This window comes from Lotus japonicus, chromosome 1, assembly GCF_012489685.1.
Source record: "Lotus japonicus ecotype B-129 chromosome 1, LjGifu_v1.2".
In the NCBI taxonomy this organism is placed as follows: Eukaryota; Viridiplantae; Streptophyta; class Magnoliopsida; order Fabales; family Fabaceae; genus Lotus; species Lotus japonicus.
The window spans coordinates 19,774,348-19,787,796 of record NC_080041.1 but is presented as its reverse complement, the minus strand read 5'-3'; the positions used below and the strand labels follow the sequence as shown (position 1 = coordinate 19,787,796).

Below are 13,449 nucleotides of genomic sequence, written 5' to 3'. Positions count from 1 at the left end.
CATTGGATATACACAAGGTGATGAAAGTGTTTAAAGGACAACAGAAAAAGGATTCCATAACTCATGCTACCATGTCAGGATCCAAATCCAATGCCCAATTTAGAACTTAAAGCTCAGAACGAACAAGGAAGGCACTATGAACAGAACACAATTTACAACCAAAAAGTGTATCCCTCATGGCCTCATTTGTGCTAAAGAGCACATACAGTAACAAAAGCAAAAAAAAAAAAACCCTCCACAAGCTCTAGATCATAAAAAGCAAAAGGGTTTAAAAAGGTTTTTAAAAACTCAGATGCACGAACATCAAAAACTATTCAAAAGTATGTACACTATAGTACTGTACATGAAACTTTTTCTCTTATTGCCACTCATTGCTTTACTAGAAGCAAGGAGTGTTGTCATCTTCAGGCATTAATGGAGTCCTGCAAAGAGGGCATGTAATGTTCCAGTAGTCCAACCACTTCTCCAAGCAAACTTTATGGAAGAGATGGCCACAGGACAAACGGTTAATCTCTGAATCTGGTTCAAACTGAGCAAGACAAACAGAACAGTCATCATGTTCATGTTGCTTACTGCAACAAACACTGTCAAATCTAAGTGTTGGAGTCCTGCTTCTGAACTCTTCAATGTAACTCTCAGAGGGGCTGAGATGGACTTCAAATGATTCAGGTGGGTTTTGGGAGGCATCTGGTGAAGAAAGATGGATACCAACAATGTGTAGAATTGTTCTGACAATGCCTTTGAATATGGAAATGGACATCACAGTGTTCACAAGAAGCACACATAACACTCCTTCAGATGGTGCTGGGAGACTTGAGAGACCCATTTTGGTCAATGGTGAGGATCCTTTAAGGATGCCAAATTACTGATATAAATTGTTTGGCACCTGTTGAAGCTAAAAAATGAACAACAAATTGCCTTTGATTCAAGCAGCACTGAAAATCATGGAAATAGAGACACAAAAAGCAGAGATGCTATGCTTGATCAATCAGAGAGGAAGAACAAAGTATTGGAAACTCTGTTAGTCTCTTCTTAGTATCTTACCTGTATACACATTAAAGGAAAGATTAGTACTCTGAATACCCAAATAAACTAAATAGACTAAATAACATATTGAATTATCAATCATGAATTGCAAAAACAAACAGACTTAGCTTAACTCATGACTATATAGCTACTATAACATTTGATTTCACAAGTTATGCATACCCAAAAAAAAAGTTCCTTAAGAAAGTGAATGACATAACAATTTTCAAGATAGAGAAATTTTGGATTGATATATAATTGTCTCTTTATTCTAGTTAAAGAACAGCTACTCAGAAAATTAGGGTAAACCCAGAAGCCACAATTAGAAGACAAATCAAACCAATATACAGACAACAACAAGAACAACAACAAAGTTAACATCAAAGTAGCAGGTAATTTCATGCCAAAATTCCAGATTGCAAATTGAGGAAGCTAACAAAAACAGCTGAAACAAGATCTAATACAAAACAAAACAACATGGTACATAATTTTGATCAGAACAACATAAGAGAAAGGAAAAAGAAAATCTAAACTTTACATGTAAACTGAGCACTATACTAATTCAGGATCTAACATTTTTCTTCAGAAAAAACATTTGTTAGATTACTCAGAGATGAAAAATGAAACCCCAGAAGAAAAAGATTGCATTTTGATGAAACTTACGAAGTGGGGTTTGAAGATTACGGTTCTGGAATGATGGAAAATGTGTATTCTCTTCTCTCTCTCTGCTTTATAATAGAGGAACGGGATTCATTATTGGCAACAACTCTCCACTCCACTAACCATGGTTAGTTGCTACCGCTTTATTGGAATTGTGCTCTTTAACCATGGTTAAACATTTGGTACTTTCTTGACATGTTTCCATATTTGTAGTGAATCTACGCGGATAGCGTCAAATCCTAAGGTTTTAGACACACTAATCACATTTCAGCTAAAGATATAAATAAGAAATGAGAGAAATGAGAGATGTAGTGCATATTTGGACAGAACATGACCACACAATTGATTACATATATACCTCTACTAAGTCTAATGTTTGTTTTAAGTAAAGCTCATCATATATTAGATAAAAGCTGAGTCTACAAAGAGAGTGTGCTTAATACAAGCAGGTGGGTCAGTCCACCATTGGCAGATCTTCGAGCATGACAAAAAATGAGCTTAGAGAAAGAACTACGCAGACGCCTACAATCCATGGTTATTGACTCAATCTCAATGGGGCACCTTCCACCCTTGAATGCATTGATAATGACCTGCGAGCAGGGGGATTCAACTCTTGAAAAAAAATTGCACTTACCCCCTATATAATTTTTTTTGGAGCCCCTTGGGAACCCCTTGACGGAAGGACCATTAATGCAAACAGAGTCATTCGTTTAAGACTCGGTCTGCTATTTTTATTCGTGTAGGACAAAAAATGTAAAAACGCAATTCGTGTGGGACCGAAGGTGCAATTAAGCCGAATAGGCCATAAGGCTCATGAAATGAGATACTTTGGTTCGGAATAGGCCATAAGGCTCATGAAATGGGACACTTTGGTTCGGAAAGGGTGGAGCGAAAAGAAATGGAACAGAACACTCACCTAAAATTTTTACGCGGTAAAAAATGCCCCTAATTTATATTTGAAATCTTTTGTATCCGAATAGTTTAAAATCACTTCTTAAAGTGAAAAATACTTATTATATTTGTAGACAAACAAAAATGATTTTTTTTCTTTTGAAAAACATCACTTAAATTAAAATCAATTAATTTTTTAAAAGTAAAATCATGTTTTTAAGCAATGACAAGCGAGCCAATTAGAGTGTGCTTGTTTAAACCTATTTTTAGAAAAAAAACAAAACACTTTTTAATTAAAAAATTCTTTTTATGCGCGTTTCATCTTTATAAAAAATCATTATTTTAAAAAAAATAAGTGATTATATCATGAAATAAGCAATAACAAACATATTTTATGTATAATATTTAGTTGAGTTCATTTTTTTATCGTCAATCAAATATTAAATATGTCAGGTTATATATGTAATTAAAATTATAGTTCTATTATCATTCTGTATGTCTTGTCTCCAAACGCTAGCTATGTGTTACAAAAGATTTCCCTACTTTTTGAACCAAATAAAAGCCTTTTTAACGCAAGTCCAAACACATACATCAGTAATTAAATATATGTAAATAAATGCTACATGAACTAAACATAACGAGGACCATGCTAGCCGTACTCTTATTCCAAATTCTAATAACCAAAATCAGAATCTCAGCGACACAACATATTTCACTGATTAGTTGAAGGAACATTAATTTACTTTGGAGTAGAAGCAGCAGCCATCTTGGCCCAAAGCATCTTAGCAAACTCATGAAGCTTCTCTGTCTCTGGCATAATATCTTTGACAGCAATGTGTGCACAAAACTTTTCAGCCCATTTCACGAGTCCAGGTGTGTTCTCTTGGTCGAGCAACTTCACCCGATTGGATACCTCTACCACCCTCAGCCACCCCAAGAAGCTACCAAAAGCAATATCCAGGTACCCAATTTGGTCACCACCGAAAAAATCATTGCCTTTGCTGCTCTTTTGAAATGCATCTTCCAGCAACAACAATCCTTCTCTCACTTCCTGTATGCGCTTATTCCTCTCATCTTCTCCTTTTGCGCCTCTAATGGATCTCATTGCCGGGTACCACTTCAAAGTCATACAATTTCATATATATTTCAATTTTTGGACTTGGAAGAATAAATAAACTTGCAATTTTGAGAAATAAGTGATAAATGTGATGTAATAAGAAAAAATAAATAGAGAAAAAATGGGTGTATGCAGGGGTATTGTTACTATTGTTGGTTGATGTTTCAAAGCTCATAATTTTAGCTTCATAATTCTAGTCTATGTTTGAGTTGATGAATGAAGAATGATAATGATGTTTACAATTCAAAGAAGAAAAAAAAATGAGCGACATGGGATTTAATTTAGAAAAGATTTATACCTTGTCATCAATAAAGGCAGCCCAGAAGCGAGCGATGGCGCGTTCATAAGGATCAGAAGGAAGAATGGGAGAGGCAGAGGACCAGACCTCATCAACATACTGCACAATGACCAAAGACTCGCAAATGGGTTTGTCCTTATGAAAGAAAACAGGAACTTTCTGATGAACAGGGTTAGATTGAAGAAGAAGCTGGCTTTTGGGCTCAAATGATTCCGCAATGAACTCGTAATCCACAGATTTGATGTTAAGAGCTATCCGAGCTCTCAATGTAACTGGACTTTGCCATGCCCCCAACAGCTTCACGTCATCACTCTTTCCCATGATCTTATCTCTTTGGAAGTAATACAACCTTAACTTGGGGTCTTGTCATGTGGACGAAATGACTATAAATAAGAGTCAACCAATGGTCGAAAGAAGGTTAGGTGATGCAGGGGGTTGAAGAGGTTAGTTCATTACGTGAACAAGAATACCAGATGAAGTTGTGCACCAAACCACACAACTTACTTTCCTGCACGTGACCACCACACACTTTAGAAAATCATTTTATGGGAATAATAAATATACTAGCCAGACATATTTTTATTTTACTCTATTAATAACTATTTTGATAATATCTCTAGTTCTAGTTAATGTAAAGACCTTCCATACACCGTACACCCATAGTTGGACATCTAAAACGTAAAATTAAAAGGACTAGACATCTGAGGGTGATCCATTTATAAGTGGCTCAATAAACAGGGTGATCCTTTTATAAGTGGCTCAATAAACAGATTTAGAAAAGGCTCTAATACCATATTCAAATTAGTTTTAGACCCAATTCGACCACAAAAGCTAACTCAAGAATGATGATTGCCCTACCCTATATAAGAACTATGTTAGCCATATCTCTTATGAAGTGGAGCTTCAACCGTTAACATGAAATAGTGCGTACCCGAATGCTATCAACGCCCTTATTACAGGCATGTGAAGGCGGAATCAGCCTATTGTTCCAGCTAAGATATATTTGGCTTATTGACAAAAAAAAGGAGATTTTGGCTTAAAAAAACAGATAAGAATACAAGCAAGTTCCATTACCAGATTTTTTTTATAGGCAAATGTTAGTGGTTAGCTATTAGTAAGTTACAAACATCCCTCCTCAGGGTTTGAACCCTCCCCACCCCATATGTTCCCCCAGCTCTTACCACTTGAGCTTAACAGTTAACAAGAGATTATGAGATACCTGGAAAGTGATAGCTGTAGAGTTCTTCATATTGTGCCCTCAACATGAGGTACGGTTCAGCCAGAGATGGAGCAAAAATGTGCAGGCTCAATCCAGAACAATACCTGAAATGACAACAGATTTATCTCCAACAGTTGGGAAGATCTAGTTTATAATCTACTATACCAGAAATGACAACTATAGGTTACAAAATGTCAAAATCCAACAAATTCATATATCTTACATAATGAATAATCCAGTTCACATCCGCAGCGTACTTCTGTTTCCCTTTACATAATTATTACAAGAGCTATCATATAAAAGTCCTAGAGAAAATCTCTTTACTGCCTGATTCATCTCAGAAGTAATTTCACACTGTTCAGAGCAGTCAGGATTCCTGGGGACTCGATAAAGCATCTTCCTATCTCTGTCCGTTACTCTGCAAAGTTTGTCAACATTTAGAAACATGAATCTACTATAAGCATTTTTCGATGTTCACTACCAATTGACTCAATATAATATGAAATGCTAGACGTTTAACAGGTCTACTGCAATTCCAAAGTTTACCTCCTGAGAACCACAACTCATTGAAAGCACAAAACAATAAAACTAAAAAGAAAAAGGACATAAGCTTAAAAATGAGTAGAATGAACGATACTTAGTCTTCACCCCAAATAAAAAGTAACTGTTTAAAATTCAAGCTTATCTTACAAAAACACATACCGTGGTTATGGTTTACAACTCAGCCATAGCAAATATACAACGGAAATCATCAAAGCAGACAAAAATTGAGCAAACCCTACCAGAACCTTTCCAATTGACCACTAAATCAGATAAAGCAGCTGTAATTTCCAAAACTGGATCTCAGCGAAGAGTTTGAGATATCAGTGCTGTAAATTCATACCATTAATATGCATCACACATGGATATCCAAATATCAGAAAAACTAGAATGCCTAGAGGTGACACTGGAGTACCAAAGGCCACCTCCTACCATTATATTGATTTCAGTTTTACTATCAGAGGAATTTTACTCTTCACAAGCGTATAAGCATCACTTCTGTGAGGATCAGTAGTAACTAAAGCCATCAACATGTTTCAACCGGCTATTTTATCCAGGCACACCACCTTAGGCGGGTAAACGCCTGAACGGACTGATGAGTCAACACTCTATCCTTGGGCCTTCGAGGTTCCAACTTCCAATGACACAACCGCTGTCAAAAGTAGATAGGTCTGACGCAATATGATAAGCTGAAATTAGTCCCTCAAAGAATATTAACATGGCAAAAAAGAATGATTAATATTGAAGTTGTCGGTAAGGAATTGAAAATAATGAACATGTAATATATACTAAAGTTCTGAGAGACAAGCATACGCGAGTTTTCCTTTACCGTGTCATAGCCGTATCTCCAGAGAAAATGAGAGTTGAGAGATAATGTTTCTGTAATCACTTTCTCCTTAAGTTTTTTCTTCTGCAAGTATCATTAAGAAAATTGTAAGAAAAATGTTCATAGTAGAGAACTATGAAAGAAAAGGTTAACAGAAACACCATCAAGATGGATATATCTTTGCTGCCATGATAGAAATTATTAGTACCTAGACAGGAGAAAAAAAAAATTTAGAAAATCAAACACGACTAAGTATAAACCTTAAATATAAAGACGAAAGTAATAAAGCTAATGTCATCAAGTGGGCTAGTGTAGTTGTGTACCTGTTTCAGGTTGTTTTCAGGAGGACCATGTTTTTAGCTCCGTGACATCAAAGTGCCTAGTTTTGTCATTTTGCAGTTGCCAATTAGAGTACCATTATTCTTAAGAAAAACTAAACTTCTGTATAATTCAGGTTACTATCTCAGGCATATTATTTAATCACTTAGTTACAACAAATTTCCTTGCAACTAATTTTTTCCGTGCTCTAAATTAACTAGAACTTGTTTTCACAGATTCAAGCAAAGCAAGTCAAATTTTGTCACACTGTATAGTCCTTTTAGTAAAGATTAACCATGTTTTCACATTAGCAGTAATGCTCCACTCAAGTAAATAAAATATACGAATTTCAGTAAGAATCCTTAAAACGAATTTATAATTTTAGCACTTATATCAACTAGTAAGTCCATCATTAATTGCAATTCTCTATAAAAGGATCAAAAATATGGCACAACTAAACCCAAAAAATAGAAGGTTATTAGTAACTTTCATTTAAAATCTCTCCCCACATCTTTCAATTAAAGGGGAGAAAAAAAAAACTCTATTACATTGTTTCTTGTACTGTTGCACGCAAAGGAATACCGGCTGCGTCACATCTATTTTGCACAACCTTAGCACAATATCCTGAGAAAATATTTTAAGTGTCTTTCTGACTTTGAGGATGTTACTACTCTCCTCAGCATGTTTGTGTGTGTGTGTGTGTGTGTTTGTGTGATGATCAGCTTTTTCTGGCATACCTGGAAGTCTAGTGTCACTTTTTCAATGATATGAAAAAATGGTGTCATGATGTGCATGTTATTTTCAACTGAACCACCAAGACATATGAATCAGAAGCAAGGCAACAATTAATGCCCCTGATAATTCCATCATAAACTGCGTCAGGACAAAAGTGCACTAAGTCTTTCCAACAAGACACTTCTCTATTGCTTCATCACAAAGCTGAAGAGTGATTTCCCAGTTCCCTTCTTCATAGTTTACATCAACGAAAATATCATATATCTCCTTTTCTGCAACCAACCCTTGTGTTCTCATCTCCTCGAATAGCTTCCTAGCCTCAACAAATTTCTTCCTCTTATAGAAACCTTTTATAAGAGCATTGTAGGAAGAAGCAGTGAGACTAAAGCCTTTTTCAACCATTTCTTTCTGCAGAAACCATGCTACTTTCATATTTCTTGATTTACAATGCCCTTTAATCAAAATATTATAGGTGTTACAGTCAGGCATCACTCCTCGAGCATGCATACCCTTATAAATCTCAGTAGTGGCTCGCATGTTATTTCTAATGCAGTACTGCTTCATAAGAGAATCGAATGTTGTGGCATTTGGCATTATACCTTTATCTAACATCCATTTGATTAGTCTTTCACCATCTCCAACATCCCTGACAAGCAAAACCCATTCATTAGTACATTGAATGTAACAATTGTAGGTTGAAGTCCTTTATCAAGCATAATCAGCAGCAGCTCATGAGCCTTAGCCATTTCCCTCATTTTACAATACGCATCCATGAGTGTAGTGTATGTAATAGTGTCAGGATATAACCCTGCCAGATCCATTTCTTCCATGAGTTTTACTGCTTGCACTATATTTCCTACCTTACAAAGACCATTGATAATTGTGTTATATGGGCAAACGTTTGGTTGAAGGCCCTTGCCAGCCATTTCATGAAGAAGCTCATTGGCTACATCTACCTCTCCACGCTTACTCAGGCCATCAACTAATACAGTATAAGTGACAACATTTGGAGTCAGACCTTTCTGAACCATCTGGTTGTGAATAGAAAAAGCTTCTCTCATTTCCCCAGCCTTACAATCAGGCTTGTTAATAGCTCGCTATAGCGGTGCAATAGCGCTATAGCGTAGCGCCCTGGGGGTTCACCGCTACTCCACTATTCACCGCTATTTGCCGCTATAGCACTCGAAATAGCGTTTTTGGGGCTTGCCGCTACACTTCGCTATCCGTCATTAACAACCCTGCTTACAATGCCCATCAATAAGCGCAGTATAAGTAACTTCATCTGGTTCCAACCCCATCACCAACATTTCACTGAACAGTTTGTGTGCTTCCACCATCTTTCCAATTTGACAAAGCCATGAAGCATGGAAGTATATGACACAAAATCAGGAACTATTTTCTTTTGCGTCATTTCATCAAACAGTTTGTGCGCAGCTGAAACATTCCCAGCTGATGAGAGTTGGAATATTTTGAGGTCGTTGGATGCCACAGCAATGTGAAGAACGATGCAAAGCGCTTCCAAGGAAGGCTTGTCCCTGAGGGTTGAGCTTCGACTCGGTCAGCGTCGGCGATGGAACGCTTTCGAGGGGAGTAATCAGGGAATGGTCTGGTAAATGTTGATGTTGAACAACCCGAAGAAGAAGAAGAAGATGAGAGCTTGGCGATCGAACATGTTGGGGTGATGGAACCCATTACACGATGGAAGAAATAGGAGGAGATAGGGCTTGGCTTCATTCTCGTTGCATATCAAGTTACTTGTTATTCTCACCCTCGACATCTAGGGCCCGTTTGATGCGACGTATAGTATAAGGCCTGATAGTATAAGACCTGATAGTATTAGCGACCTGATAGTATTAGCCTATTAGGCCTGATAGTATAAGCCCTGATAACTTTCTTATACTATCCAGCGTTTGACCATACTCTGTATAATTTACCATATCGTTTAAATTAATGCAATTTTATGTTTAATGAAGTATTGAATAATGATATATAATAAAAATCAAATATGGAGGTGATTATAACGGTGGTGGCGGTGGTGATGGAAGTGGTGGTAGGTTGGTGGTGGTGGTGGCAATGGTGGTAGGTTGGTGTTGGTGGCGGTGGTGGTGACAGTGGAGATAGGTTGGTGGTGGTGGTGGCAGCGATGGTGGTTGTGGTGGTGGCGATGATAGGGTGGTGGTGGTGGTGGTAAGGCGGTGGTGGCTACGGTGGAGGGTGGAGGCAATGGTGGTGGTGGCGGCGATAGGGTAGTGGTTATGGTGTCGGTGGTGGCAATAGAGTGGTGACGACGATTATGGTGGTGGTGGCGATATGGTGGTGGTTGTGGTGTTGGTGGTGGCGGTGGTGGTGGTGGTGGTGGCGGTGGCGGCAACACCGGTGGTGGCGGTGGTGACAGCGATGGTGGTTGTGGTGTTGGCGACGATAGGGTGGTGGTGGTGGTGGTAAGGCGGTGGCGGCGACGGTGGAGGGTGGAGGCAATGGTGGTGGTGGTGGTGATTGGGTGGTGGTTGTGGTGTCGGTGGTGGCGGTGGTGGCAATAGAGTGGTGTCGGCGATTATGGTAGTGGTGGTGATAGGGTTGTGGTGGTGGCGATAGGGTTGTGGTGGCGGCGATTATGGTGGTGGTGGTGGTGGCGGTAGGGCGGTGGTGGTGGTGGTGGCGGCAACACCAATGGTGACGGTAGGGCGGTGGTGGCGGCGGCGGCGATGATCGGGTAGTGGCGGCAACACCGGTGGCGGTGGTGGTGCCAATGGTGGTGTATGTTGGTAGCAATGGAGGGTGGTGGTGATGGTGACTTATACGTCACAACCTTATCATGTCTTATCCATCACTCACATGATGGATTAAATAATACGTCATTTTAACGTATAAGGGGACTTTGATGGATAAGCTTATACAATACAATGTCATCACCAAACAATGGATAAACTCATAATGTATTGTATAAGCTTATACTATCATGCCTAATACAGCGTGCCAAACGAGCCCCTAGTTTCACCTCCCAATTCCCATAAAGGGCTGAAACTCAAAAACACCTTTAATTTTTTTTTTTACTGTGTAGATTAGGGACTTTCTAACTGCATAGCCTACGTACCTTTAAACTACATCAACTACGCACTTTTAACTGCATAAGTGCGTAGTTGTAAACCATAAGAGGCCAAGACCGCCATTGCAAACCATTTGCCTAATATAATCATTGTGGTACACGGGGTCCTTTGTAGATGTATGCCATGGCCCATGGTAGTAAAATTTGATGAGGCCCCGGCAATGCTAACGCTGTGTGTCAATGTAATGCTTCCATATCGGGTAGGCAACATGAGTTTTATAAGTTGTCAGCAGAGAAGAGTCAAAAGCCCCCCTTGGTAGTAAACCTCATCCTCCGACTCCGACTCCTTCTCTGACTCCTCCTCTTCGTTCTCACCATCATCATCATCATCATTATCTTCCTCTTCAGGCTCTTGCACAACATATGAAACCTCTTCAAGTTTAGACTCATTCATCACTGGCCCACGTGCACGATTTTCTTGTTCTCACCTTTTGTGTTTTGACAACGTGGGATGCCTATGTGAGGGGGCAACCACGTCTGGTTGATCATCACGGGTTTGACGACTGCGATTCAGATTCTTTGTCCTTGCCATCTATATCAAACAATAGGATACAGTTTATTTCACTGTCAACACGCACTTTAAAGTGTGTTACCTTCGCACCTTAAAGTGCAAGCGCCACGCTCTTTAAAGTCCAAATAAAATCTCACACGCAGTTTAAAGTGCGAAGGCCACTCACTTTAAAGTGCGAAGGTAACACACTTTACTTTAAAGTGCGTAGGTAACGCTTTCGAAAGTGCAAAAAATAACCAGAATGCGAGAAAGCTAACCGTTTTCACGCGAAATCGAGCAAGAATGCAGGGTGGTGGGCGCGGCAGTAGGTGCGGCGGTGATCCTTTGCCTGGCGTAGTCTGAGGCCCTTTATATCAATCCTCGGCAATGGCTCCCTACAGGAGGTGCATCATTTACAACCATCACCTCTGTGAGTTAGTCCTCCATTTGTCGCATGTAGGGATGTCAATGGGTACGGGTGGGCATGGGTAGTATATACTCACCACCCGCTCCGCAGGTAAAAATTCATACCCATACTCACTCCATACCCACATGGATATCCATTAAGTGGGTTTTAACTTAATTTTAAAATATCCATGGATATCCATAGGCACCCAACACCCAAGAAGAAGAAGAAGAAGAAGAAGAAGAAGAATTGGTATACTTGAGTTTTTAGTGAAGATTGTTGATTCTTGGTGCTTGGTGTAGGAAGCTTGTCTTTTATCCTTGCTTGAAGATCCAAATCTCCACCACCATCCTTCCATCTCCTTTTTCATCTCCTTTTTCATCTTCTTTTCCTGGCTCATTTGGTGTTCTTGGTATACTTGAGTTTTGAGTGAAGATTGTTGATTCTTGGTGCTTGGTGTAGGAAGCTTGTCTTGTATCCTTGCTTGAAGCTCCAAATCGCCACCACCATCCTTCCATCTTCTTTTTCATCTTCTTTTCTTGGCTCCTTTCCTTGTGTTGAGGTATGTAGTCACACCAAGCTTTGAGTTGATGGGCTTGAGAGTGTTTTTGATGGCCGATTTATGCTTTTGAACCATGGGTTTTGTTGGTTTGCTTGTTGATGCATGAAATTGGAGAAACCCCCAAAATTTATAAACTTGGAAACCTTTTCTTGTGTTTGTTGAGTTTTGGGGTTGAGATTTGCTTAGTGACTTAGTAAGCTATGTTTTTCTTAAGGTTCAAAATGCTTGAGTTTGGAGCAGCTACAACAAGAGGAGAAAGACTGAGGAAGCACCAAAGGTGAGAGCAATTTTTCGGTTATATGCTATATGCAGTATTACTTGATTGTGTGACTGATTACTTATGTTGTGTGATGACTTGAAGCATGTTGTTAGAGATATTGATTGGTATTGAAGCATGTTGTTTGAGATATTGATTAATGTTGAGGCATGATTGAATGGAAAATATGCATGTGTAAAGTGCTGCCATAATTGTCTATTACGCTTTGAGAATTGACTATTTACCGACTATGAACGCGAAGTGTTCATGAGTGTTAACTGTTAACAAGTAGGTTTCCGACGAGAGGTCTGAACTATTGTTGTTGTTGGATCAATGTTTTCCTTGAGAAGATTATCCTTGGGGGAGGGAATCTTCAAAAAATTGATAAGTTTTGGAAAACCAAGAAAAGACTTAAAGTTTGAGAATAAATTATAACGAAACTAATCCAAATAATAATACTTTTATAATCTAAAGAGAATCACTTTGAGAATGAAAACTTAGGACTTTGGAAAGGGTTTTGAAAACGGTAAAGATTGACGATCCAAATGTTGAGAAGAGAAAAAGGACTTCAGTTTTGGTTATCAACAGGATGGATCGTTGTGGTGTGATAAGCCACTAGGATGCGAGAGACACACCTTGCTTGATAGAAATTTGTTCAGGAAGTCGTCGTTAGTGTAAGAGTATTGTAGAGACAATGACTGTTAGCAGAGACAATGACTGTTAGCTAGAAATGCGTATCCTCGAGAGGATTTTTTGTTGTTTGGATAACCATATTGCACTCATGCATGCATGTCTCCAAGGTTGGGATGATCAAAAAATCGGGCTTCACGAAGGTTGGGAAAGTCTCAGATCGGGCCTTCATGGAAGCATACTAAAGAGTACTGTCTTCCAACATACGCAAGTCAGTACGGTCAACTAGAGCGGGTTGGATCGACTTGATGATGCCTAGGTAGTAAGTGATACCTGAGTGAGTATGGTCAACACTAGGCCTGTGTTGGA

General features: G+C 39.0%; 2 protein-coding genes and 1 pseudogene across 3 annotated transcripts; all 3 read right to left on the bottom strand.

Moving 5' to 3' along the window:
- Positions 1-379: 379 nt before the first annotated feature.
- On the bottom strand, positions 380-826 carry LOC130729360 (probable E3 ubiquitin-protein ligase XERICO). The gene has a single exon (XM_057581097.1). The coding sequence runs from the start codon at positions 824-826 to the stop codon at positions 380-382; it is 447 nt and encodes a 148-aa protein (XP_057437080.1).
- A 2,294-nt stretch (positions 827-3,120) lies between these two features.
- On the bottom strand, positions 3,121-7,769 carry LOC130734038 (glutathione S-transferase U17-like). 2 transcript variants are annotated; one of them, XM_057586330.1, is made up of 8 exons: positions 7,633-7,769; positions 6,901-6,956; positions 6,739-6,785; positions 6,581-6,661; positions 5,435-6,422; positions 5,212-5,315; positions 3,993-4,500; positions 3,121-3,694 (listed from the first exon to the last, which is right to left on the bottom strand). In XM_057586330.1, the coding sequence occupies exons 7-8, from the start codon at positions 4,311-4,313 to the stop codon at positions 3,317-3,319; spliced, it is 699 nt and encodes a 232-aa protein (XP_057442313.1). In that variant the 5' UTR covers positions 4,314-4,500; positions 5,212-5,315; positions 5,435-6,422; positions 6,581-6,661; positions 6,739-6,785; positions 6,901-6,956; positions 7,633-7,769; the 3' UTR covers positions 3,121-3,316. The 2 variants fall into 2 exon arrangements, with proteins under 2 accessions (XP_057442313.1, XP_057442314.1); XM_057586331.1 differs by lacking the exon at positions 6,739-6,785.
- LOC130729352 (pentatricopeptide repeat-containing protein At1g05670, mitochondrial-like) lies at positions 6,739-11,130 on the bottom strand (annotated as a pseudogene).
- Positions 11,131-13,449: the final 2,319 nt, after the last annotated feature.